Genomic DNA, 23,841 nt, shown 5'->3' with positions numbered 1-23,841 from the left:
CTGTGGAAGACATCCCACCTTGTTCCAGTTCCAAAGAAAACTCACTCATCAGTCAATGACGACTACAGACCGGTTGCCCTGACATCCCACATCATGAAGGTCCTGGAGAGATTCCTGTTGGTCCACCTGAATAAGCAAACTAGAACATATCAGGACCCGCTGCAGTTTGCTTATCACCATGGAGTTGGAGTTGAAGATGCCATCATCCAGCTGCTTCAACCAATCCACTGTCATCTGGACAAAGCAGGCAGCACTGTGAGGGTCATGTTCTTTGATTTCTCCAGTGCATTTAACACAATCAAGCCTGATGTACTTTGCCAGAAACTCCAGAATACACGAGTGGGGGCCTCAACTATCGCCTGGATTAAAGACTACCTGACAAACAGACCACAGTTTGTGAGGCTGAAGAACTGCTCATCAAACCAGGCGATCAGTAACATTGGAGCACCACAGGGGACTGTACTCTCACCATTCCTTTTCACCCTGTACACCTCAGACTTCCAGTACAAATCAGAGACCTGCCATCTACAGAAATACTCAGATGACTCTGCAGTTGTCGGGTGTATCAGAGATGGACAGGAAGCTGAGTACAGAGAGCTGGTGCAGCACTTTGTGGCATGGTGTGGAAACAATCATCTGACCTTGAACGTGAACACAACAAAGGAGATGATTTCAGACTTCAGAAGAAACAGGGTGGAGTCAAACACTGTTTCCATCATGGGAGAAGAAGTGGAGGTGGTTGAGGAATACAAATACCTTGGAGTTCCCCTGGACAACAGACTGGACTGGAGAAAGAACAGCGAAGCCGTTTACAAGAAGGGGCACAGCAGACTGCACTTCTTGAGAACGCTTAGGTCCTTCAATGTCTGTAGCAAGATGCTGCAGATCTTCTACAAGTCTGTTGTTGAGAGTGTAATCCCTTCAGCCATCGTCTGTTGGGGTAGTAGAATCAGAAGCAGGGACCTGAAAAGGCTCAACAGCCTAATAAAAAAGGCTGGTTCTGTTCTGGGGACGACTGTGGAACCACTGGAGGAGATAATGCAAAGAAGGATTCTCCAGAGAATTAAGAAAATTATGGTCAACCCTGAGCCTTCTCTTCACAAGACTGTCCGACAACGGAAGAGTGTCTTCAGTCAGAGGCTTCTTCAGTTTCGGTGCAGCACTGACCGCTACTGGAGATCCTTCCTGCCAACAGCCATTGTAATATACAATAACGCTTTGATGACTTGATCATTATTATTATTCTGAGCAACTACAGCAATCATTTTCCCTCTGGGATTAATAAAGTATTTTTGAACTGAATTGAATGGAATTGAATTATATAACTCTGACCTGCTTTAATAACCTAAAATTCCCTCCAATCTGATGTCCAATCAAAACAACGGAAGACTCACTATTTGCCCTGGAACAGAGCACGTTGCTGGCTTTTGCCGCTGCTGCCTCCAATGTGTCAGTTTATCAAAGCAATAGTGATGAGTTTCGCTGATTGTGGTCGTTTGTCGCCTCCCGTGTGTCGAGCCCAAAAACTGCGCCCATATGAATAACCGATACATTTTCCATCTCATTTTTGTTTGTGCATCTGTTTCTGAGGGTGACGGGGCGATTATGTGCAATTGTCTATTCATGTGACAGTGATGGTTATCATCTCAGAAGTGTATACATAGTGTGCATTTTAAACAAATAAAGAAAGACAATCAAAAATTCAGCTTGCATAATTTTCATCCATCCATCCATTTTCATCCGCTTATCCGGAGTCGGATTGCGGGGGCAGTAGCCTAAGTCCCAGACTTCCCTCTCCCCAGCCACTTGGGCCAGCTCCTCCGGGGGAATCCCAAGGCGTTCCCTGGCCATGTGAGAGACATAGTCCCTCCAACGTGTCCTGGGTCTACCTTTAGGCCTCCTCCCAGTTGGACGTGCCCGGAAAACCTCACAAGGGAGGCGTACAGGAGGCATCCTTACCAGATGCCCGAGCCATCTCAACTGGCTCCTTTCGACGTGGAGAAGCAGCGGTTCTACTCCGAGCCCCTCCCGGATGACGAAGCTTCTCACCCCATCTCTAAGGGAGAGCCCAACCACTCTTTGGAGAAAACTCATTTCGGCCGCTTGTATCCGCGATCTCTCTTTCGGTCACTACCCAAAACTCATGACTATAGGTGAGGGTAGGAACGTAGATTGACGGTAAATCGAGAGATTCGCCTTCTGACTCAGCTCTCTCTTCACCACGACAGACCGGTACAACGCCCGCATCGCTGCAGATGCAGCACCAATCCGCCTATCGATCTCACGCTCCATTTCCTCACTCGTGAACAAGATCCCAAGATACTTAAACTCCTCCACTTGGGGCAGGACCCAAGGGCGTCAGTTTGTTTTCAGAATTGCTGGGGACAATAACCATACACTTGAGTGGGGTTTAAAAATTGCTGGGGACAATAAAGTAGGCTAGCACAGGGGTCGGCGGCTTTGGAACCGCATGCGGCTCTTCCATCCATCTGATGCGGCTCTCTGTGCTTGTGAAATAATGAATGGATATTTAAATAAAAAGCTTTATATTTTACTGCATTAATTTTACATCTGTAAGCCAATTCTAAATGTAAAGATTGTCTGCGTAAACCTGAACAGTTCCAACCCGGTCTTACTGTGAGACCGGGTTGACGCGTCACGCTTGTGCGTAATCATATCGGCGCTTCTGAGCTGCTTTCCGACCTTCCCCACCTACAAAGTTTAATGCCAACAATCAAACGTGACAGAGCCTGGATTTGTATTCTGAACAGTCTTAACATGTTTTAAAAAGAAACATAGGACAAAAGTGGCACCTGCTTAGTAAAACCATCAACAGGGTGAAAAATACCAAAAATTGAAGGCAGAGACGGGCTACAACTTCTGGATCCATTTTATATAAATCGTTTTATTGATTATCGTCTAATGAAAGATAATTAAGACGTACACGAGTGACCAGGCGCGTTGCAAGCTTTTCAAAAGTGTGGGGGATGTTGTCTGTGCCTAAAATAAGTTCATGTTATTCATCTTGTTAGTTTAATTTCCATAATAGCGGAGCAGGTGCGAATTTTAGACGCGTCATGCATGTCTCCATTTTAAACATGTTTAAACTGTTCAGAATACAAATCCAGGCTCTGTCTCGTTAGATGGGTGTAACTAAAGTTTGTACTGAATGAAACTTTACATTAAACCATGTTGAAAAGTAAAGGATCCGATTAAATAGTTTCCCCCTCATTTACAGTCAGTACAGTGCAGTGCGCGTGGCTCTGGGGTTAATCATTAATGTGTTACTGGACACGCTGGTCTGGTTGGTTAGACCAGTGTTTGAAGTGGAAAACACACACACACACACACACACACACACACACACACACACACACACACACACACACACACCAATTAAAATAATGCTGATAGCGTGGACTAGAAGACAGGTGATGGTTTACGTATTTAAATGATGATCAGGCTGCTGTAAAATGTAATCTCCATCCACATCCAGACAGAATTATCCTCTATTCTTTCTCTATTTGCTCTGCTTTTGTCTGGGCTGATCAGCTGACGGTGCGCGCGGCACGCCTAACTAGCGGCTGATGCACATTTTACGCATTTGGAGAGATGGGCTGGATGCTTTGCGTTTACTGGAAGTTGGTCCACTTAACGCACGGTTGTAGACTAAATATTAATGACAAATGAATGAAAATTAAATTGGGAGTTTTTACTTCATATTTTAGAAATAAAAATGACGGGGGAAAACATTTATGACGTCTTTTTAAACTAAATTTTCTAGCGCGTCCTGCCTGCTTCACTTAAGTCACTGCTTATTAAGTTCCGTCCAAAATTACCGTTGCCCACCCAAAAATGAAAACCTGGCGCCGCGCCTGTTATAAACCTCTGCAAATTGTTGTTCTTCACTTTATCAAACTCAGACTTTGTACAGCTAATGTCAAGATGTAAAATTATGAATTCAGTCGAGCTCTTCCGTCCCTCCCTCTCCTGCTCTCCTGGAAACCCGACATCGGCTGGGAGGTGAAGAAGGAGATGAGGCAAACAGAGTGAGTGCGACGTAAATAAACCAGACTGGTGTGGAGGTGAGCAAAACAGCTGGAAAAGTGTGGGTGTTGTCCCCCACGGGTGCGATGCCCCCGGCTGCTGTCACCTGTTGTGAGCAGCGCTCTGCTGTCTGAGGGTAGGCCCCGCCCGCAACGCTGCGACTGCTGCGGTGTTTTCTTTACCGTGGGAAATGGGTAATAATGGCTCTTTGATGGGAACAGGTTACCGACCCCTGGTATAAGATCTGAGCTGGTAAAACAAAAATCCTCATCAGCAGGCTTTTTTGAAAGTGGGGGGGACACAGCTGCCAATCACGAATTTTGCCGGGGACATGTCCCCGGCGTCCCCGGTTAAAATGACGCCTATGGCAGGACCTCATCCCTGACCCGGAGAAGGCATTGTACCCTTTTCTGAACCAATACCATGGTCTCAGATTTACAGGAGCTGATTCTCATCCCAGCTGCTTCACGCTCAGCGGCGAACCGCTCCAGCGAAAAATAAAGATAATGTTCTGATGAAGCCAACAGGACCACATCATCTGCAAAAAGCAGAGACCTGATCCTCAGGCCACCAAAACGGATGCCCTCCACACCTTGGCTGCGCCTAGAAATCCTGTCCATAAAGGTTATGAAGAGAATCGGTGACAAAGAGCAGACTTGGCGGAGTCCAAGGACTTGGCAGACTCTTTCTTCAGCTTGACAGCATCCCTAACTGCCAGTGTCTACTAGCGGGCACGGGGGTTGCCACCATGAAAGGCACCGACGATCCTGCGACTGCAGCTCCGGTCGGCCGCCTCATCAATGGAGGCACGGAACAGGGTCCATTCAGACTCAATGTCCCCCGCCTCCCCCGGAATATTTTGGAAGTTCTGTCGGAGGAGGGAATTGAAGCTCCTTCTGACAGGAGACTCAGCCAGATGTCCCCCCCCCCCACCCCCCCCACCCCCACCTGAGCCAACTCACCACGAGGTAATGGTCAGTTGACAGCACCGCCCCTCTCTTCACCTGAGTGACCAAGACATACGGCCGCAGGTCAGATGAAACAACAACAAAGTCGATCATCGAGCTGCGGCCTAAGGTATCCTTGTGCCAAGAGCACATATGGACACCTTTATGTCTGAACATGGTGTTCTTTATGGACAATCCATGACTGGCACAGAAGTCCAATAACAAAAAAGCATTCAAATTCAAATCAGGGGTGTCGTTCCTCCCAACCACACCTCTCCAGGTCTCACTGTCGTTGCCCATGTGAGCGTTAAAGTCCCCCAGCAGAACAAGGGAGTCACCGGAAGGAGCGCTCTCTAGCACCCCCTCCAAGGTCTCCAAAAAGGGTGGGTAGTCTGAACTGTAGTTTGGTGCATAAGCACAGACCACAGTCAGAACCCGTCCCCCCACACGTAGGCGGAGGAAGGCTACCCTCTCATTCACTGGGGTAAACCCCAACGTACAGGCACCAAGATGGGGGGCAACTAGTATGCCCACCCCTGCTTGGCGCCTCTCCGTGGGAGCAACTCCAGAGTGGTAGAAAGTCCAACCCTTCTCAAGGAAACTGGTTCCAGAGCCAGAGCCATGCGTTGAGGTGAGTCAGACTATCAAGGTCCCCGCCCTCGACTACCACCCGTCACACACTGCACCTGACCCCTTTGGCCCCTCCCACAAATGGTGAGCCCATGGGAAATGCATAATTTTTTCATAATTTTCAGTCTACATAAAATCTGCCAAATGTCAGTGTGTGTGTGTGTGTGTGTGTGTGTGTGTGTGTGTGTGTGTGTGTGTGTATATTATATATTTCAGCTAATATTCGTTATTGGTCATTACAACAATATTGATACTGGATATTGGTATCGGCTCAGAATTTCATATCAGTGCATCCCTTGCTTGAGGTCTTGGTTTGTACACCATCCACAGACACAGCTTGTTTTGGATTCTTACAGGACTGCCACACATTTTTCTGGAGGGTGGAATCAGCATTTTGTTTTGCACAGAAATCCTAAAAGACCTCAGTGCCATCATGCAGGAGATGGATAGCTGATGAAAGCTTACACCGTGCCAAGAGACCTAATTCATTTAATCTTCTATGAGTAACCATAGCTTGTGCTAACACGTTATCACCGGGAGCCTCTTGGTGTGTGTAGTAACAGCTAAAAACCAGAAAACAGCAGAGTTAATTATAGATGTGAATTATGATGGAAGTAATGAGTTGTGTAACCTCCTGGTGTGATTTAGGTTCCCTCTGAACCGCACGGAGCAAACCTGAATGCAAATGACACGAGAGCATTCTGAGAGCAACCGCTGCTCCTGCGGTGAAGCTGCAGACAACCTCTGCTACGGTGGGAGAGCTGTCGAGTGATTAATTTAGCACAAGGATTAAGTAATCCTTAATTTCTGAATAAATAATAAGCATAAAAATGGATATGTCCTAAAGAGGGAGAAAGCTACCAATGTTTTTTTTACCTGTTTGAGAAAAGGTCAAACTGAATTCAAGGTAAATCCAGTAGAAGAGGCAACCTTTACAATTGCAAACAAACCAGGCGGTGAGCACATGGAGGAAAAAGTATGTTCTATTTGAAAGTTTGACTAAATCCAACCTTTAACCACGTCTCTTTCCTCTCTGCTTAGTTTCTGCTTCGTCTCCAGATTGCTGATAAATGCAACTGCTTACTCTGACTTGAGACCATGCTCTAGGATCAGGAATTATGGATTCTCACAAATTACAGTCAACAGAAATAAAGGATCAAAAACATTCATAGACTTCTTTTTTATTACCAACCAGTTCAAGCAGCAATTTAGGAAGAAATGTGACTAAATATGGAATTTAGAGATGTTATTCTATGGCTGATCAGTAGTCACCAAAAGGGAAAATGAACCTGAGCTCATTCAGGAGCACAGCTGTAGTCCAAAAGGTAAAAAGTGAACTTCAGTGAGAAAACACATCATTGCTGGTTTCGTCAAATCTAGAATCTATGAGCTTTAAAGCTCTCGTTCACTCATAATTTCAGTACGTCTCTAAGTGGTCTCTAGAATAATGATTACCTTGTGAGTCGTTTTCTGTGGGAAAAACAAGCTCTGGCGCTGCTTTTTCAGAAGTTAGCCAGAGGAGTGGTGTGCAGAGAATGGCTGGATTTGTGGTCTTATTCATTATTATTCATAATATTCAGACATCTATTTTCTAATTGGATAACAGCACCGTGACAGTGTCGATGTTTTATCTCCACAAATAACACGTCTGAAGGAGCCCTGCTGTATGGTGGAGTTGCTAATGCTAATGGTTAGCTTCAGCTAGCCGAGACGTGCTCTGCTCTCTGCCAGACGCTAAGCCAACAACAGCCTTCCCTGTTGCAAGTCAAGGTGGGTGGGTCCACGGATGTTATTTTCCAGAGTGACGTAGATTTGTTTGGATTTTTCAAACCCGAGTAATGTCCTTTCTGTTTTCTTTCAGTGGCTAACGCAGGACAGAGGTGTAGAAGACTATTTTTACCTCCTGCTTGCAAGTGAAACTCAGAGTGATCGTTTGTATTTAAAAAACAAGGAAACCCCATTTTTCAGTTAACTTGTTCTTTAAAGAGCAACACAACAGTACACTGTTATATATTTTAGATTCTAAGGAATAAAAGATCAGTTTGATAAAAATATTTCATCGGAACAACCGTAAAAAGCATTCAGGCCTTGTAATACAACTATTTTAAAATGCAGGCATTTTAGGTTGTAGAGAATGTGCCAGTTAGCAGCGAAAAGACTTTTGTTTTCTCTACGGCAATTAACTAACTTTATGTTGCTGGTGCCTTTTGTGTTTCCACTCTTACATTTCCCTCCCTAATTGGACCACGACAGCCCCGCTGCACCTGAGTACCAAAGTAAAGCAGAAGTCAGAGAGGCTTGCTTTTGTAGCCCATCCTTGATGCTACAGTTTGAGTGACCAAAAGCAGTTGATTTTGCTTTGTGTGCATGAGGACGCCAGCCAGCCTCTCCTGCTTCTCATTAGCAACTTGTCTGGACGTTGGTGCTGACTTGGGTCTTTCCAAAATGTCTCTTGTAGCCCAATTACTTCAGTCAGTTATGTACCTGCCAAGAAAGTCCCCCAGAAATCACCCTGGATGCTACATTGATATTTACTGTGAACTTATTACTGTGAATCAGTTGCCGACGGTTTAATGATGCAGGTCACCGAGCTTCATTAGCGCAAAGGCAGCAAATCTTATAAAGCAGCTTTAACAACACTGCACTTTCAATTTTACCACAGGGACTGACACTTAGACAAGCACATGCAGACAGATTCTTCACAAACCGAATCAGAAAGTGATGATGGCCAGACAAAAGGCATTTTGGAAAATAAAGGATTTTAGATTGCAACCTACAGGCAGCAGGTAATGCTACTAAATTTTGCATGTCAAGGAAAGGAGAACAATGTCCTTCTTTGTCCTGCTTAAAGTAAGAAAGGATCAATACAACTCACGTCTACATAGCAGCTTTCCACACAGCAGGCATGCTTTGTTAACTAATAGATGGACAAATGAATCTGTTCAAAGGATAAGAAAGTTTCCTACTAGAACATGAAAAGAACAGTTTAATGTATTGGTTCTAAATGATGTAAACATATAATGAAAGAGCTGACTGTCGGCCAAACCTAGAAAATAAATATTTTGAACATTTAAACTTTTAAAAGTGTGGTTCACTGAGAAACAATGTTTTAATGATTATCTCTGATTCTAATCGTTCACAGGCTGAACATGAAAATAGTCTCCTACACCTATCTCCTGCATTAGCTTCTGATCGAAAACGGACGGTGAAACTCTAGGATTAGAAAATCCTGACAGATCTACATCACACTGTCACTTATCATTCATGGACTCACCCATCTTAACTCACAATGGGGAAGGCTGTTGTTGGCTAGCGTCCAGGAAACAACAGAGTGCGTCTTGACCACTAGAAGCCAACTGTTAGCATCAGCAACTCCACCACACAGCAGAAGCTCCTTCAGGCTTGTGTTGTTAATGGAGGTAAAACATACACGTGAAATGAAACCAAAAGAATAAAAATGTTCATGTTTTTTTCTCTTGCATTAATTAACCGTTCGTCTTTGTGTGTTTAAATTAAATGAGCTGCACCTGAGTGACAATAACACTCTGCTGACATACTTTACTGTTCAAAGAAACCAAAACAGCATTTTAAGTTTTAAGAAATGCATCTAAATGTTGCTGCCCTTCATCCCGGGACTGACATGCATTTCCTCATAAATGTTTAACCGTTCCCTCCCTCCACGGCTGCGACTCAACCAGGTGTTTTTTGTGTGTCGTTCCATCCTGAAGTTAAACAAATTGCCACTTTAGTCTTGCCGGGGTTTACTGCTGAGACCTGTCTTTTGCAACTGTCTGTCTGTGAGGATGTCATAACGGGAACATCAGAGGCAGTCAGTCAGAAGAGACAGGCAATGAATTTAACATGGCGGCTCGGTGCATGGTTTTATGATGCTGCTTCAAAATTATAGCAACTCTGAGCTTTGATGCTGCAGTGTGAAAAAATAAAAAAGGAAATGAATCCCAACTCTGTTTATCTGTTTAGCAGTGGTGCCCCCAGGGAATTCCCATTGGGGGGGGCGGGGGGGCAAAAAGATGTCATTGCTTCTCAGGGGTACAAGAAACTATTTCTGGACTGGTCTTTTACTGGCTTCCAATCTTTCCACAACACCACGGCTTTTACTGATCAGTGTTAAATTCTAAACGCCAACACAGGCTCTGGAACCAGGAAGTATACAGGCGGATTGCAAACAAAGACTATGTCGCTCTTTGGCCTTAAAGAGAAAAACTGGCCTCCACCCAATCGGCTGAGAAGGAAATATGTTTCAATGTAAGCTTCCTTCCTGTTCTGTGATTATTTCACTGTAAAATCTTACATGTTGCACCTTTAAAACAGTCTGATTATATTTCAAGGGTGGCTATGGTCCCCCCGATCACACTTGAGAGCCGCTGCTGTTACAGGTTTGCTGGTAAGACAGACTTTATTGTAGTAAATACAGAATATCCACATTTTACAAGAAATGCAGATCAATCAGCATTTTTTATACTGTCATCATAATGATTATAAAAATGTAAGAGAGAACGGATAAGATGCTGGAGGAAGATAAATCAGGATTTTGAGACAGTCTGTGATTACATCTCTGTAGATGGGTTTCTGCACAAGTTCTGAGTGTTTTGGTGAATGACTTTGTTTGAGGAGAAACTCTTCACAGCCATCTTTTATCTCCGTGGGAAGTCAAGGGTCTGTGTACGACCCTGTTCTCGCAGCCTGCTCCTCAGAAACGCTCCTTTTTGTACTCCTCTCTTGAGGATCCTTGACTTTCTCCTCAAGTGATCCCATAAAAACTCTGAATGACTTGGAAACGTATCACCAACAGACAGTAAGGCTCCAGTGTATTTTCTGTTTCAGCAAACATAAATATTGTTGTTTTCTTTGGTTTTAATATCAATGACATTGCTTTGTAACCAATCTACCAAATCTTTAGTGCTGTGTAAAAATTTGGCTCCCAAACTGCGCAGCTCAGCAAACCTGAGCGGCTGGCGTTAGTCGGACTGAAACTTGGACAGCACGGTTCAGGCGCGGTTATGCGAGTGGACAGCGCCACGATGGTCAGTACCTAAAGTGGACCACTGGCACACTTACCTGTTAATCCTCTTCCCTACTACATGGCCATCACACACATTTTGGGTTTAAATCCACCTTCAGACAAGCTGATGTAACATCCTTGTGTGATATTTAACACACTCAGTGAGTTGGGTTGCACTCTGCAGTTTTGAGGTGGATCAAGAATCTTTGAACTCACCTTTTTTTGGACAGCCTAGAGTTCATTTGTTTGCATGAGATAATGACAGACTCAAACTTTAGAGTCAAAAGAGAGCTAAGCTGTTCATGCATGGTGAGATGAATGCAGGAGCAAAAAAAAAAAAAAAGCCTGAAGGATAGATAGAAATTAGAGAGTGATAAAAGTAGCAACAGAGTGCCCTGAAAGTGACTTGTGTTCAAATTAACAATTATTCTTTGGATGTTTTACATGCAAATAGTTTCTCTGCACAAGATAGTCAATTGAAATAATGTCGCTCAAATTCACGTCACTGACATGTTCTCTCAATGCTCTAAACAGGAAAAGTGTGGATGTGTCACTATGGCCATGACATGCTGTGAAAGGTTGAGTAGCGGTGAACAGGAGCCAGGCAACGGAACTGCAGGAGGAAGATGGATGAAGATATCCAGAATGTTTTCATGAGCAAAAGGAGCTGCCAAACAGCAGTGGAAAATTCCAGAAATAAGAGACAGACATAAACCCACCTGCCACAAACCCAGAAGACTGGATGTAGTAGAAGGTAAGAGAAATGACGACTAAACAGATGCAGGTGTGAGAATTAAACAAACAGAACCAGGACCCAAACCTAAAATCTAGCAAACCTCCAAAGACCACATTATGTTTTCAAAGCTTGGATTTTTTATTTAGCCGTTCCAGAGATTACCCTGCTTGTTCCCAAGCGTAAAGTCAAGGAGGATCCATGCAACGCATTTGAGCAGAAACAGCAGGCAACTGTTCTGAGAACTGATGGTGCGTGTCCCCATTGGTGACATTTATGGACTTTCTTTTGTTCCCTTTCTGCTCACCCATAAACTGATTTTTACTGTAATTGATTTCCATTATGCTAAAGGAGGCAATGTCACCTAACATAATTGATGTGTTTCATAACAAAAACATTGATTCTGCAGCTATTACGCTAGGTTAGATATTGCCTGAAGCAGATGAGTGAAAATCTGATTCTTTAAAACAACGGAAAAGAATTTTAACACTTTAAACTATTGCTTTCAAAATGGTTTCAGTGATGATTGAGTTAGAAACTGTACTAACTTCACACGGGACAGCACTAGTGATGCAACGGGTCAAAAAACTCACTGTTTGGACCATTTTACGGTTTTCAGTCACTATTTTTTGGATCAGCAGAAAGAATACAAAAGGAAAAGACAAATATCTTTGTTCTTTATTTGTAGCAGACTTAGTGAAACATTTTTCTGTTGAAATTGCAACTTGCTATGAAAACAAAAACTACAGAGAGGTCCGATTGCTGATTAAATGATAAAACAGCTTGACATAGATATGATCACTGCCGGGTCCTGCTTTCACTCATTCCCTCACATTCCTGATGCGTTGTTTTTTTTTTTCTTTCCTCGTCTTTTACAGACTTGTCCCCAACAATCATTAAAGGTCCCACCACTTTAATGTAATAAGTGTCTCGGGCATTTTGTGCATGCCACTGCCTCCCTCCTGTCACAGCGTTTGAAGGTACTTGTGAACGGTGCTGCACCGTCAGACTGGAGGCACGTGTGTGTGTTAATTTTTGCAGTTTGTATCACCACTGTCGTTCCCAGGGAAACCAATATGCTCCCACACACGCGACTTAAACGATGCAGGTGGTTTTTCAACTCCTCTCCACCACTGTACTTTTCTTGTTTGGATTGAACAGGTGGCACCTCTGCCGTTCACGTGACCGATCCACGTACCATGTATGCGAGAGAGAGAGATCTGTGCGGACCACAGATTAATGATGATCCGTTGCATCCATAGATAGCACTCTTAAAGGTTTTGTGGCACAGGTAAGTACACTAGGGGGAACTCTGTGCCTGCTTATTGGCTATTAACTGTTTACACTGTCAATAGCTAATATAAAGGTTAGCAGTTAGATTTTTTTTAAATTACAAGAAGAAACAGAAGAATTTTGCTAGTTTGTTGGTATCATGGCATAGCTTAAAAGTAAAAGAGTTAATTTGGAGGTGAAGTGAAAAGCTAAAACCAGAGTGAACATCTGCACGGCCTACACTAGTGCGACGGAGCTTAAGGAGGCTACAAAATCACTGACATAAGCCTTTTTCCAGGAACACTGTGATGCAGACCGATGCAGCTAGGCCCGACCACTGTTCCCAAGGGCACGGTTTGGTATTTTCCCTCTACTTTCTCCCCTATTTTTAGTCCTTGCTCCGTTGAGGTACCTGCAAGGCTGAGTCGGGCTGGCATCATGATTCTGGCCGCTGATTGGCTAGGGGGCAGAGTCACTGGTTGCTCCGGAGTTTTCTGTCTTCTGCTTTACAGCCTGCAGCCATTTCCTGGTTCAGAGTCTGACAAAAAGCCACTAAACTGAGCTAAATGCCCAGCAACACTAACATTTTTCAGCTGAGTTGTGTTTCTGTGGAGCATACAGGCTACCTTACACTGTTTACTGATCACCTCGTGTTATTTTGTCACGAGTAAAAATCACCCAACCCCCGAATCTATGAGGGACACACCCACTTTCTGTCATGGATCTGGCATGGGAGCAAAACTACACTCAGACAGACTGACTCAAACCCAAGCTGTACAGAGCTGGTTTGGGCTAAGTAGTGTTCCTGGAAAAAAGGCTTAATGGTGACCTGGCATTGTTGCTTCTGAACTTGTGTCAGGATCTTCTCCACCCCCTTTGACTCTTTCTCCTCTATTTAGTTGTTTATTGGACTAAACCTGCCCCTTGTTAGCCTACCTGTGTGCTCCTGATTATAATGCTCCCTGTTTTGCACTTGTCATTTTTCAGATAACTGTACTGTCTTCACTGTTACGTTGCACCTGTTTGTGCCATCCTACCTGCCATTATTCGTTAAAGCCATTTTTTACCTGATCTGCCATTTCTGCCTCTACCACACATGGGTTCACCACTATCTCCAATGCAGCGTGACAATAAGTAATAATAGGTTTTGTCCAGCAGTGTGGATCTTTTTACTCCGAGGCTTATTTAGTATGCCGAGTGTTAGCGCTAGCTACAGCAGGCTGTGGCAGGGTTGTTTTTGACAGTTGTAATTCTGCTTTCAACCAGAGGGTTGGGGAGCGGGAAACTTATTTGACACACTGGGTTGACAAAATCAGCTAAAGGGTTGTGAAGTGATGCTAAGAGTACAGAACATTTTTTTCTGTTGCCTTTATCTGAAGAGGTGAAAACAGCTAATGCCCCTAACTATGTTATCATTACAAAGCCCATAGGTGTACTTTAGGAGGACATGTTTTAGATGACAGCATGTTTGCATAAGTCTGAGAGCCAAAGTGACTCTAGAATAATCTAAAACAACAGAGTATTTCAACTTACAATTAAATGATCAAAATCTGTTATGCATTTTTCTATATCTTCATGTCAGCTTGCAAGTCAGACTGGCTGAGGACAGAGAGAAAGCAGGGCTAATTTAAACAGAGAGGAAGCAAAATTGAAACAGAGCGGGGTAAAGATGGGAGACTGAAAGAGAACAAATGAATGATGGAGGTGCCATGACTGTGTGAGTCCTCGTCTCTTCCTCATTAAGACAGTAATTCAAGCAGGGGATTAGAGTGAGAGTCTGGTTGCTGCTCCTGAGGAATATGGTTGAAAGGCCACTGCTAGAACATGCCGTTTTGTCTGAAATAACAAAATAAACAAAAACACAGCACCACACAACAAAGAGAAACAGGAGGAAGTGTGTGCAGGTGCGTGTTCAAAGGAAGAAGCAGATAAAAATGACAGGTAGCAGTGGTGATGGAGAAATCCCTCTGTAATCACGCTCTGTCCAACCACTGTAACTGACCCAAAAGACCGCCAGTGCAACTGAGCTTTAAAAAGAAAAATCCAATAACTATTCAAGTCAAAGCCGGAAACCCAGGAAACAACTCAGCTCTGAACATGACTCACAGGCAGACCAAAGGTATATGGGGCACACAGGGAGTCCACCGAAGCCCAGGGAGAAACGATTCACCCTGTTCAATAATAAAAAACTGGCACAAATTAAATATACATGGAAGGTAAGCAGCTTACTTCCTTAAGATTTCACACTTGTGCATGCACGTTCCTTCAGAACAAGTCAGAGCTACTTCCTGCCCTGGAGGAGTGAGAGTGCTGTGACAGCTCTGTGCCCAAACATCGCCTCAGGAGCTCCTACTCTGTATATCCAACAAGAACCTCGACTATCCTCAATTAGGGAATTCCTCTGAACAGAGCAGAGTCTTCAGCGAAACATGGAAAATATTTAAGAAACAATATCTGAGTGAGAAGCATCACTTCTGCTGTATTAGAACATCAGACTGAGCTTTAAACTCAGCCAAATTCCTGCATTAAAGACGAAACAAGTGTGGCTAGATAGTTCATTCAGTCATATGAATGAAGAAAAGTCTTTTTGTATTTATATGGAATATTTGAATAAATTTAAATTATTAGAAAATGTAATTCTTTAAAGGTGTGGAACACTAAACAATCTGAGTTTTCCATGCAGGCTGAACATAAAAATAGTTTTCTACACCTCCTGCATTAGCTTCTGATAGAAATTAGAGGATGAAACTCTAGGATTTGAAAAGCCGACAGATCTACGTCAGTCTGTCACTGAATATTCATTGACTCACCCAACTTGACTCACGACGAGGAAGGCCGTTTTTAGTTTAGCGTCCAGGAAACAGCTGAGAATGTCTCACCAGCAGAAGGTAATCGTTAGCATTAGCAATTCCACCACACAGCAGAACTCCTCCACGGTTGTGTTATTTATGGAGATAAAACACCAATGTTGCAAGCCAGTGATAGAGTCACATTTCTCTCATCCAATCAGAAGCGAGATGTCCAAATATCAGGATATAAAGAGACCAAATCCCACCATCTGAAGCTCAGTTCTGGTCTGGTTCCTGTAACTGGTACACCGGGGATTTTTCCCCCCAAAGACCATTGCAAATGAACTGATTAAACGAGTGTTCCACACGTTTAAAATGAATCCCATCAGAGTGAAAATTGTACTTCTTCATTTCTGCCGCCCACAGAAACCTTAATCTGAATATTGATTTAACACCTTTGCTGCACTAACAACCTTGTCTCTTATGCTCACAACTTCCATGCTTTCTTTTCTAAAGATTGCAACACTGAAGCATCTGAAACCTTCCTGTTGGTTCGAAAACGCTGCTGATTATAGATTGAATGTTTCTCTCCTCCTCGCTTCACAGAAAGAGGAATTTCATCAATAGAAGTCCTTTTTTTAAAAAAAAGAGAAGCTAATTCTACATTTTTCCCCCACTCTAAACACGCCGGACATCATGAAACATTTCCACTTGCTGCAATAATAATGGACACAATTTCATGCAGGATTTCTCCTGGCTACTGGATCAACAGCTGTTAAAATATGCTGCAACCAAGGACATTTCCATCGAGCATGATTTACTATTACCAACACAGCTGCCATTCTCAGCATTAGTTCTGTCAGTCTGCAGCTCCAACCTTATTTACCACCCTATTATTGATTTCAGAAAAGAATAATTGGGGGTGACGGCTTCTGTGAGCACGCAGTCAGCAAAGGAAAGCGTTGCCGCAGAAGCAGAAAAGGAGGGTTATTTATTGCAGAATATGACTTTGATCACTGTGATGATAAGGTACAGAAGTAAATAAGTTGCATGGGGGGATCGAGAGATGTCCTTGACAGCGTTGCCATGGCGATGCCTAAAAGTGTGCACTTTGCGGATGAGAGAAATGTGTGTGTGTGTGTGTGCGTGCGTGTGTGTGTACATGTTTTGTGTATACAGGCCCTCTTTAATGGAACGACAACACACTAATGCAGCTTCTTGTGTGATGGATTTCCAGTTGTGTGATGCATTTGGAGCATCCTAATTACTCCCATGAGGTGCTTTGGATAAAAGCATGCATGCACTGAAAGTGGGTTATTCTGTACAGTTGGTGCTGCGCTAGCAGCTGGGCTGGAGTGAACTGGAGCTCACTTGTAGTACTTACAGGGTATGGTGCGTAGGTAGAGGTTGTCTCGTATGATCTGCTGGAGCTTGTGGTCCAGCGAGCCCTTCTGAAACTGCAGACTGAGGTAGTGGCGCAGGTCCGTGTTCAACACTTTACCTGCAGTAATAAAGACAAAAGCAGGAAAGGTCAGAAAAAAGCTGTTCTTTTACAGAAATTCAGTGTAAACATGCGCCAAATAAAAGAAATCTGACATGTGAGGATGTACGTGTGTGGAACAGGGGTTCATAGCAAATGCTTATTAGTATCCGGATCTCAGTAAAAGCAGTAATATAAAGAAATTAAGGTCATGTACAAACTTGTAGGAGTTACATCATCAATTTAGTCATCGGCCTTTTGACATTTTGTACTCTGGAGGAGCACACAATTAATAACGTCGGCATTATAATCATAAATGTTTAACTCACTGTCTTCTTCTGTCCTGTTATGTAATTCAGTACAACTGGATTAACTGAGGTCACGTTTATAATCAATCTCAAAGTCCTCTCTGTGGTGGAGGAAGTGAAATCATCGTGGTTGTTCCCTGACCACCTGTCCTTTCTATCTGGGAGTTCAAATCCTTTTTTTTTGATTCACCTTATAATTTTATTTCAGGGGAAGATCAAAGGTTAAACCAGCTTCTGAAACTCTCATCTCTTCTATCAAATACACTTCAATCACTGGTTCAGAATACAAAAAGGTTGGGTTTTCAGGTTAAAGACCAAGTTCCAGAAGTGTGGCCAAATCACTGTTTTGCAAGTTACAAGTATGTCACAAGTCTTTCAGTCAAGTCTTGAGTTATGTCCAAGTCAAAGACAACCAAGTCCAAGTCGAATCCAAAGTCCTTAACTTAGAATTTTCAGGTCATAATCAAGTCATCTGTCAAACTTAAATGTAATGACAATGATAATAAATAAATTCCAGACATAAAGCTTCTTAAAGCTTCATTTATTTGCTCAAACAAGTTGGAAGTGCAACTGAAATTGATTATAAACAAAGTGCTGCTGCAGCTGGCCGTACAAGATCAAACCCAGAACGAAGACTGATTCATGATTTTTGTCCATGTCGGGCCACTTTTGTGCTAAAATATCAAATGTGCTCAAGTCATCATCAAGTCAACAGATACAAGTCGATTCAAGTCGCAAGTCATTGGCGTTCAAGTCCGAGTCAAGTCATACATTTTTATAAATTTTATCAAGTCTGAAGTCATTAAAATAATGACTCAAGTCTGACTCGAGCCCAAGTCATGTGACTCAAGTCCACACCTCTGCCAAGTTCACTCGTTTTTTTAACACATCTGCAGTGGTCTCTAGTATGAACGAATGTCTAGTGAGTGGATCTCTATGGGGGTAAAAGCTCTGGCAGTCCTATTTCAGGAAGTGGATGTGAGCCACAGCAGAGCTGAGAAGAGAAGGGCGGGCATTGGAGTTATATTTCCTAATATTCTGGCTCTCGCCTCTGATTGGCTAACAGCAACACAACTCTACCACTGACTCCATTTGCTCTGCAGCATTGATGTTTTATCTCCACATTGATGTTTTATCTCCACAAATAACACAAGTCTGAAGAAGTTCTGCCATGTTGTAGAGCTGCTGATGCTGACATTAGCCTCTACTAGCCGAGGCGTTTTCTGCTGCTTCCTTTAGCAATGTGATGTAGCTCTGTCAAGCTTTTAAACGCTTAGCGTCTCACTGTGGAGGTTCTTTCAGAAGCTAATGCAGTAGGGGTAGAGGACTATTTTCACATTTAACTGCATGACAAACTCAGAATGACTGATCATATTTCATAAGTAAGTAAAAATGGTTTCTAAGTGAACTTGACCTTTAAGAAATATAAAATGTGTAAAGTGCATTTATGAGCTCATGAGTGCTAAAATGTGTGTGTTCGTTTTTGCTCTCTGACTCTTCTCTCTTACTGGTCTGAGTAGAATTTAGTGTCATCACAGCCTGACACAACAGCTCTGAGTCTAAACTGTGAAGTGGAAGCTGTGTTTACACTCGACTCCCATAAAGATTTTACAGCCTCACACAAGTCTCAAATGTTTTTACCAAAGATGTCAAAGCTACAGCTTCATAAGTCAGACTCAATGGATTTCCCATTTGCTTCCAACTCTCGAAAGCCTTGAAGAAAAGAAGTTCAGCCAAAGTTTGACGCAAAGGGAGAATTCTAGAGCTGTTGTGAGCAGGCGGGAGGGAAGAAAGTTTATCAGTGATTGAAAATGATGAAGAGTTTATAAAAGCCATATGCTTGCTATCATCTTCCTCATCTTTTGATGGAAGAAACGTAGAGGGCTCTGAAGCAGCCCACCTACGCCAAGTAATCCTTTCTTTTCCATCGTTAGCACAAACATCATTCACCAACAGGCTAGTCTGTGTTTGGTGAATATGAGCTGGACTTAATACGCAATGTTTGTACAAAAATAAGTAAAATATAGTGGTTTGCAAGGGGTTGGCATTGTGATGAGAAACGTCTACATTTTACTACTTCTACATCTGAGAGGGAACAACACAGGGTGACAAAGTGGCGGCACCAGAATCCCAATATTTTTTATTTTAAACGTATTCCTTAAACCTTTGGAACAGTTTCAAATGCACCTCATGGCTGCAGATCTCAGCACCTTCAGGCTCTGTTTTTAAAAGCAATGATCCCATTGGCTCTGTGTTTAAAAGCAATGATCCCATTGGGCCTGGCTTTTCAAAATAAAGGCTGCATGCTGTTTGTCTGCTTTTGCAAAGACATCAGCGTCCAACTGTTCTCACATGCAAACACAAAGACTCATATTAGTCTAGGATCCTCACCTCAAACCTGTCCCACAAATTTCTTTTGATTCAAATCTACGTTAGAAACAAATACTTTGAAAAAGCTCTTCAACTATGCACCATAAAACCAGCTTCAAGCCTGTTAAATCAGCCTCACACCTGGTTAATGTATTTAAAAAAAGAATTACCTGTACTCTAAAACAGTGCACAGCAACATCCTAAACAGCAAAAATGAATACATCTTCATTTAACTACCCAATTAAACCAGTATGGGCTGCAAGTTTCAGAGCCAAGTGTTCTTGTTTATTCTGTGCGAGCCTCAGAGCCTGGTTGTTGAGTCACTTGAATTTTATTTCACTTCGGGAGCATGCGCATGCACTGACGGCCCGATCACCGGACACATGGCAGCGTTTTGAAGCAGATGGCAGCTTATTAATCAACTTCCACAAACAATTAAGACAGATCTTCACCTAATTTACTCACTGACAATGCAAAAAAAAAAAAAAAAAAAAATCTGGTAAATATAACACACTCAACATGGAGGTAAGTGGAGAAAATTTAGAAAATTTGCAAATATATATTGACGAGGTTTTTGAGCTTTTTGTCATGGGCCCGAAGAAAGCAGCAGCAGCTGAGACGGAAACACCTGAGACCAAGAGGAGCCGTCCCCAGGACTTGCCCGAGGCCGCATCTCCCCATGAGGATGTACTAGATTTACTACAGTCCATAGATAAATGGCTTCTGGGATTTGAGGGGCGACTCCACCTGCTAGAGGTGCTTCACAAGGAGTTCCAGGACCTCCGAACATCTCTGGAGTTTAGCCAGGAGCAGGTGGAGCGGCTCACGGCTGAGAACGCGTCTCTGCAGGAATCAGTTTCCTCCTTGACAGGGAGGTGGATCTATCAGTTAGCTTTGACCAGAACTTCTGGTCCCAAACTTGTTAAAAAACTTTTAAAATGATCAGACACTCCAATTTACAATTAATTCAGTACAAAATTCTACACAGAGTACACTATACAGGTCATCGGATGTTAAAGATGGGGTTTGTGTCATCTGACACCTGTACACACTGCACAAACAACATTCCTGACAGTTACATTCATGCACTGTGGTTCTGTCTACCTGTCCAGGAATTTTGGGGTAGAGTATGTGAGGATCTGTCAAAGTGTCTGAAATGTCATATCCCAACTTCCCTCTCTCTTTGTTTACTGGGGAAGCTGGACGATGTCCTGATTGAAACATCTTTGGTTCACGTGGTTCTGACTGCCATATGCATCGCTAAGAAAACTATCCTCTTGAATTGGAAAAATAGAGAAAGTCTCTGCATTAACCAGTATAGAAATCTTTTGTTAGATCATATTGCACTTGATTTAGCCTCTGCTTCCACTTCAAATCAATCTTTCTGGGCTCCTTTGATCGGTTCCATCACATAGCGACGATGGGGGACCATTGATATTGTCCTGCGGGATGATGTGGGTGGAGGGGGGTGGAGGGTCTGAGTTTGGAGTATCCGGATGTTCCCTGGAGGTGGGTTCACTGGGGGTGTCTGGGACTGGGGGGCCATTGTCCCCCTCTGGAAGTGCTTGGGTTGCCTCGGGGTGGCCGGCCCCGTGTGGGGATGTGGGCGGGGCCTTGGGGGTCGGGTCCTTACATGTATGCTGCCGGGAAGAAGGCAGGAACATGCAGCAGTGCCTGGCCCAGGTTCAGGGGCCTCGGGTAGACCTTGGCTCCTCTGCTGTCCCATCACAGGGGAGGGGGAGGTCCAGGAGGGGGAGGACCCAACCTTACCTGGATGTTCTATGTCTTATATATTCTGGAAGTTGTGCAAATGCAGGGATGGGCATAGATATTCTGCTGGGGTGGGGCTGGGTTGGTGCCCTCGGACTCCGTGAGGCTCTGTAATGCTGCTGCTTTGGGCCCTGGCAGGATGGGCTGGGGTCTCCATGCCCTGGGTGGCAATTTGATAACAAAGGTGCCTATTGGGGCCAGTGGGGGAGCTGGCTCCCTGGAGGGATAAGCCCAACCAGCCATTCCTCCCCATCCCCACACATTTCTCTCCTCCTGCTCCCTCACATCATCACACAAACATGCACATAGGACCTTGGGGGTGGGCAAGTCAGGGAGTGCGGGTATGGACCCCATTTCCGCATTCCTGTGGCAACCTGCCCCCCAATTTTATTTGCACCTTATACACGTCCACTGACGACATTACACGCAACACACACTTAGGGCCTTGGGAGTGAGCACATTCAACGGCACTTGGCAGGGGGATTTCTCAGCCTCCTCCCGAGTGCCGGTGCACACTTTCAATTTTAAACTGCACTTCGTCTCCCCTCCCCCTGCCACACCTGGTGTGGGGTGTGGTGCCTTGGTCTGCCTGAGTGTTCGTGGCTCCTGGGTCAGGGGGTTAAAGATTTTTGGCGTCTGCCTGATCAATCCCGGTGGTTGCCTGGTGGGGTCTGGGTCCCTGGGTCCCTGGGTCCCTGGGCTCTGCTGGGTCCCCGGCGGGGGTGGTTGTCCCTGGGTCCCGGGTCGCTGGGTCCCGGGCTCGGCCAGCTAAGGGGTGGGAGGCTGCGGGTGGGCCTGTGGGCTTGCCGCTGATATGTCCTGGGACTCTGCCGGCTGCTGGTTGTGGCCCCCCGGGGCGATCCTCTGTGCCTCTCGAGGGGAGTGGGGGCCTTTCTGGTTGCAATCTCCTTGGGGGTTCCTGTGTTCTGGGGCAGCGCCTGGATCTCTGGGACTTGGAGCTCCCCCCATCTCCTACACATCTTTGGGGGGCAGATCTGTGGTCCCTCACACTCTCTATTGGACGCTCCTATAGAGAAACCTTAAATAAACAAGCGCGTGTACACACACAGGTGCTCACATGGTGCTCTCAAAAGTATGGGCTTGGGCACGTTCAACACATGTCTTAAGGCTGTCGTTGCCACTAAATTCACTATGATTTATTATTGTGTGACTGTTCAGTTAAACAATGTTGATTTTATATTTCATCATCAGGTTGACGCAGTGATAGCTTGCTCCTGATGTATTGTTGTGTGTCCCATTTTTTTCTGTTCTTTCTCCATCTGCAGGTCTAGAAGCAGACTCTTGTTCATTATTGTTTATTCCTGTGGCACTTCACAGTCAGTAATCATTTCAACTGGAGCCATGGACGTATACTAATTCATGGACTTGTTTCAGAAACTTTACAGCAACTTTACTGTGCAAGCATGTAGCAACATTGGGGAGGAAACCCCCCTTTAACAGGAATAAACCTCCAACAGTACCTGGATCATTATGAGAAGCCTGCTGTCATCTCATTGCGACAAACAGATTTATGATGGGTGGAACCTTTCTCAAAGGCTGTCTCAATTTAGCTTCAGAAATTAAAGATTGTTAGAAACTCCCAATAAAACGAGGAAAGGTTGTAGACAATTCAATTACAAAATAAATAAATAATAATAATTAAACGTGTTGCAAGCAATTATGATACCCATCGGGATACCTCAAGGCACTATTTCAGTGTCCTTTGCATTCAGCTGAGCTTTAGTGGGATTTTTCATCCAAAAACACAAAATCTTTGAGATTCCAGAGTGTTTTTGTTAGTTTACTTTTACTCTGATGTCTATTGTTTTTCAGTATTTGTTTTCTCATTACTCATCCAGCTATCTTCACATGTTTCTATGTTGCTTGTAAAACAAGATGTACAATCTCAAGGGGCTTATTCGCCTAAAACATTTGTACATAATTGATCAAATTACTTTACATTTATTAAAACGTCTCTAAATCTGAATGTGGGAAATTTGATGTTAACTATATTTGTTTGCATGTCTGATAACAGAGCAGGGGTGCTATGAAAGTAAGGGTTTTTCTCCCATTAAGGAATATCATTACATAAGAAAATTTCCTTACTTGCAAGAAGATTAAAGCAACTATTTTTGGCATCTAAGTTGACACACAGCATTATTTATTCCTGCGCTTGATGCTTGGTGTTCCTGTTATAGTCCAACATTGCAGCATTTTATATTTCACACATCGGTGCTTCTCTTTTTGCCTTCTTTCATGATTCCACGGACTTTGAGAAAAGCACATATTCACCCGTGACTGAAGGTGTACAACTAGGACAGAAAGGTATCTTGAACCTACTGAGCAACGGGCAGAAATCAACACCTGCAATGCCTTTGAAATGGTTTTGCACATTTCCCCTTTTAATCTCTTCGGTTTTTGCAATCTATTTTATGCTCCTGTCATTGATGTTCTCCTTTGACTTTTTTCCCC

General features: G+C 43.7%; 1 protein-coding gene across 2 annotated transcripts in view; it reads right to left on the bottom strand.

Annotated features, from left to right (window-relative positions):
- Positions 1-23,841, bottom strand: part of LOC107385006 (membrane-associated guanylate kinase, WW and PDZ domain-containing protein 3) — a 242,866-nt gene that overhangs the window by 52,253 nt on the left and 166,772 nt on the right. For both annotated transcript variants that reach the window (XM_054731807.2, XM_054731814.2), the window contains exon 2: positions 16,826-16,942. In XM_054731807.2, the coding sequence (XP_054587782.2) occupies positions 16,826-16,942 (117 nt within the window). The remainder of the gene's footprint in view (positions 1-16,825; positions 16,943-23,841) is intronic.

The sequence above is a fragment of the Nothobranchius furzeri genome, chromosome 3 (assembly GCF_043380555.1).
Source record: "Nothobranchius furzeri strain GRZ-AD chromosome 3, NfurGRZ-RIMD1, whole genome shotgun sequence".
Classification (NCBI taxonomy): domain Eukaryota; kingdom Metazoa; phylum Chordata; class Actinopteri; order Cyprinodontiformes; family Nothobranchiidae; genus Nothobranchius; species Nothobranchius furzeri.
The sequence above is the reverse complement of the archived record's forward strand: the minus strand, read 5'-3'. Positions and strand labels throughout refer to the sequence as shown.